At 39.6% G+C, this 5,023-nt stretch overlaps 1 protein-coding gene across 1 annotated transcript; it reads left to right on the plus strand.

Annotated features, from left to right (window-relative positions):
- Positions 1–2,818: 2,818 nt before the first annotated feature.
- Positions 2,819–4,114, plus strand: LOC129226899 (uncharacterized). Its single transcript, XM_054861528.1, has one exon. It carries the CDS (start codon positions 2,819–2,821, stop codon positions 4,112–4,114), a length of 1,296 nt encoding a protein of 431 aa, XP_054717503.1.
- Positions 4,115–5,023: the final 909 nt, after the last annotated feature.

The raw sequence follows: 5,023 nt of genomic DNA on the forward strand, positions 1-5,023 counted from the left end.
AAGGCTGAGATTCATTATTTTTTACTTTAAAATCAATTAATTTTAGGGCTGCACTTGCCCCAGAAAATTATACGACTGGGAAAGTGCAGCCCGAAAAAAAAGGGAAAGTGCAGCCTCGCATTTTTGGGGCTGCACTTTCCCATTAATCTGGCAATGTTCTTTTATGGCAGATATAATTTGCTTGCAACGATTTAATGAAGCAATGTAATTAATTTTTAAACCCTGCATCATTGTCTAACTAACAATAAGTGTCATTAGTCTATTTTGCTCCATTTTTTTTTAATATTTTTAGTAAAAATGGGGCGGAATTACAAAAGAATAACGTCAAAAGCTGGCTCCTGCCGTCGGGAGGAACTTTCTGCTGCTTTAGAAGCGATACGTTCAGGTATCGTAACATGTAAAGGTGCGAGCCGGCATCTCAAATATCGCGGGCAACATTACAGGATCATCTGAAAGGTCGGCGTGGAGTGAAGTCCAAAGCAATGGGCCGGCCACCTGCAATATCTGTTGCAATAGAACATATGATTGCCGACAATCTGAGGCACTGACGTTAGCGAGATCCAAGACGACGACATTGTATCAATCCTTCTAAATCCCTCTTCAGATCGTAGAGGAAATTTGATATTCCAAGTAACGTTTTCAGAATATAATATAAATTAAATTGATAATTACTATACTAAGTGTATTTATACAAAAAAATATGTTCTAGTTCGCCAAAGACATGCTACCTTTTGTCAGTTGTATAGTTATCTTTTGTATTATTAAGTTAATATTTTATAAGTTCGTTGATATTCAAATTTTAAAGATTATTCCTTGATATGCAAGTTTTGTTTTTGTATTTTTAAGCTTATTAGCATAATAAAAGTTAACTTTCATGTTCCTTATTTAATTTAAAATAAAAACTTCATAATTTTGTTTAATAATCCATTGTTTCTTGAACGTTCTTCATTTTACATTGACAGGTTTCGCTAGGAAAAATATAATTACTTCCCAATGAATAGGCGAAAATAAAAATAAAGAAATCGTTTTTAATTAGGAAAAAATACTCTATTGATTGCACTTGCCCCTTATTTTCTCAAACAGTTTAAAAAAAAATTCAGCTTGGTGATGATCTTGCCCCACTTTTATTGAGAAAGTGCGGCCCTTGAGCAAAATAGTTTAAATTTTTTTTTTCATTTTTTTACCTGCAATGATTTTAACAGGCTCATGTCTTACGAAACACACTGAAACAGGTAACATACGAAAAAAAATTAAAACATTTGTATCAAATCTTGTAATGTCTAGGCCTTAATAAAGTCGAACTGTACAATTTAAGGGCTGAACTTCCTCCAGCTCACCTTACTTCCTGACATATTTTACAATTAAATAATTTAGTCTGTCATTGCAAAGCGTCGGTTTTAGAGTTTCCGTTGATAAGGATAGCCTCAAAACCATGCTGAAAATACTGCACTTAGAATACAATGATACAATGAGTTCAGATGAAAGAATTTGAAAGCGTTCGTTTCCTCAGAAGCTTTTGATCGGAAAGATTGATTAAACTTGATGAAAGCATTACATAAAGCATCGTTTCCCAACTGGTGGTTCGCGAACCTCTGGGGGTTCGCGAGTATAATAGTGTAATGAATCTTGAGTTCAAACAGATTTTTGTTCATTATTTATTCATTTGTCTCTGGCACATTCGATAGTCATTGCATTAAAATTTTCGCTTATTTGATGACATATTTGACATCTTAAGAATTAACTCTATCATTAAAATGCACGAATTTTAGTGCTTTCAGTAAGAATGACAGAATTGAAGCATCGCCAAAAAAGTTCCACTTTTGAATACAATGTATTCAGATGGAAGAACAGGAATGCTTTTGTTTTCTAAGACGCTTTAAAAGGTTCGAAAGAAATATTATATTGACCATATGCAAGTGACTGAAACACTTTTAGTTAATTTTCAATGCTTAATGTAAGAGTGAAGGCTTTCACGGCCGGTGTCAATATTATGAAAGGATTCCGGGCTGTTGTGCCGTGGTCTGAATGTATATTCTCCAAACGTTTCGGCTGCATCTGCGGCAGCCATCCTCAGTGGTTCCGAGTTCGTAACTTCCAGGGAAGAGACTTCTTGGCAACTGATGCAAGTGTCGAAGTGCTGTCAACATTTATAGGGCATGGGTCCTCTTGGTTCTGGACTGGGATCGGCTGGTGAACGTCTGTCTTCATCGCTTCCTGATTGGAGCTTAGGCTCTCCTTTTCCTGCTCGGGGATTGGTTGCTGGGGATTCAGCTGAAGGTCCGTCCTTGTTTCTGATTGGCTGGAGGTTCTTGTTGTTTTGATCCTTTTCAGTAAGGGATGCCAGAGCTTGTTAATCTTTATTCCTTCTTCTTTTTTGTTGAAATTATTTAGATGTTTGAATATCTCGATGGCTTCTCTGTTCAATCTCGCATAATAATGGCAAGTCCTTGAAAGTATTTTTGTCTCTTTGAATTTGATGTCATGGTTCCCCTCACTAAAAGTGTGTTCTGCGACTGCTGAATTCTGAGTGTGGCCTAGTCGGCAAACAAGTACATCGCTGTTACGGTTGCATCTCAGCATAGCCAATTCCATCAGGCCTGCAGACTGGGACACTGTTGATCGTCTCACTTTCAATTCCGCTGAGAGGAAAATGGAATGTGTGTCAGCCCGACAAAAGAGGAAATTCAATACACTGAACAACACCCAAGCCATTAGACCTGCCCTAGACATTTCCCGAGTGGTTGTAAACAAATCTAACCGAGTCTTGACAACCGCTGAAACGTCAATTTTGGCCAAAGGCGGCAACTTTGCTATCAGCATGAACTCCATTCCGACGGAGGACATTATTGCCAACATCGAATCAAGCCTAAGACAACTACCGCAAGCAGAGGCTGAAGAAATTCGGAGAGAAGCGTCCCGCATCCTGCACAAAGCCAAGCCACCAAGAAGTAATGTCAGCAATGCAGAGAGAAAAGCCATAAAAAGTCTCAATGAAGACAAATCGATTTTTATCCTACCGGCAGACAAAGGCAACGCTACGACTGTTCTCAACACCGAAGACTACCGAAGAAAGATTAGGGATCTGTTGGACCCTACGATCTACGTAAAACTCCGTCGTGACCCTACATCCAGGATCCTGAAGAAGACCAACTCACTAATTATGAAATCAACACTACCTGAGAAAACAAAGGAGACAATTTCATCATCTGAAGCGCTCATCCCCAGATTATATGGATTGCCAAAAATCCACAAAGAAGAGTTGCCGTTGAGACCTATTGTCAGTGCCATAAACTCTCCTACTCACCTCCTCTCTAAACATCTTGCCAGTTTGCTGAAACCCCATGTCGGGGCTACGGAATCTTTTGTTAGAGATTCGTCCCACTTCATAGAGAAGCTCAAAACCTACAGTCTCCAGTCAACAGATATCTTGGTAAGCTTCGACGTCGTTTCTCTCTTTACGAGAGTTCCAATCAAGGAAGCCATGGAGAACGTACGGGAAATATTTTCACCGGATATCGCTGATTTATTCCAGCATGTCTTAACGACCACGTATTTCCAGTGGAACAATGACATCTATGAGCAGATAGACGGTGTAGCCATGGGGAGTCCATTGAGCCCTGTAATTGCCAACTTCTACATGGAGAAATTTGAAGAAGTTGCTCTCAGCACTGCGGAAAAACAACCGACTTGTGGGCTCAGATACGTCGACGACACTTTCGTGATATGGAGCCATGGAAAAGACGAACTTCACCGATTCTTGACTCACATAAACAGCCAACATGAGAATATCCAATTTACGATGGAAACCGAAAACGACGGGAAGTTGCCTTTCCTGGATGTCTTGGTCAGTGGCAGAGATGACGGATCCCTAGGACATCGTGTTTATCGCAAACCTACACATACTGATCGCTATCTACACAAGGACTCTAATCACCATCCTCGACAGAAGAGAGGTGTAATGAAAACTTTATTCGTGAGAGCCAACAGAATCTGCGAACCGACTGCTATCGAGCATGAAATTTCCCACCTCACAAATGTTTTCCAAGCCAACGGTTTTTCAAAGCAAGAGATCAAAAGAGCCTTCCACCCCAAAATAAAAAAAACAGCCACTTAAAGAAGATCCGATCAAGTCCACAGCCTACACTGTTAAAAAAAATGTATTCAAAAATGAAACTCTGAATGTATTCATTTTTTTTTGAATACAATTGATTCAAAAATGAGTAAATGTGGCATCAAATACAAACATACGAGAAATACGAGTCATGAAATGAGTACATGTGTTTCTCAAAATTGAACCTTATTGATTCGGAGCTATATTGAGTAATGAAAGTATTCAAAAATGAGTAAATTTTCATTATTTTTGAATACCCATTTTTAACAGTGTACCTCCCCTACGTTGAGGACGTCACTGATATAATCGAAAGACTTCTGCGACGCCACAATATCAAGACTGTTTTCAAACCCACCCACCGAACCAGCGACTTATTACGATCTGTGAAAGATGCAAGAGATCCCTTGTCCGCCGCAGGTGTTTACAAGATTCCCTGTTCCTGCGGATCTACCTATATTGGAACTACTAAGAGAAGCGTCAACACTAGAATCAAAGAACATCAAAGACTAGGCCACACTCAGAAGTCAGCAGTCGCAGAACACACTTTTAGTGGGGGAACCATGACATCAAATTCAAAGAGACAAAAATACTTTCAAGGACTTGCCATTATTATGCGAGATTGAACAGAGAAGCCATCGAGATATTCAAACATCCAAATAATTTCAACAAAAAAGAAGAAGGAATAAAGATTAACAAGCTCTGGCATCCCTTACTGAAAAGGATCAAAACAACAAGAACCTCCAGCCAATCAGAAACAAGGACGGACCTTCAGCTGAATCCCCAGCAACCAATCCCCGAGCAGGAAAAGGAGAGCCTAAGCTCCAATCAGGAAGCGATGAAGACAGACGTTCACCAGCCAATCCCAGTCCAGAACCAAGAGGACCCATGCCCTATAAATGTTGACAGCACTTC

The sequence above is a fragment of the Uloborus diversus genome, chromosome 7 (genome assembly GCF_026930045.1).
Source record: "Uloborus diversus isolate 005 chromosome 7, Udiv.v.3.1, whole genome shotgun sequence".
Taxonomy (NCBI): Eukaryota; Metazoa; Arthropoda; class Arachnida; order Araneae; family Uloboridae; genus Uloborus; species Uloborus diversus.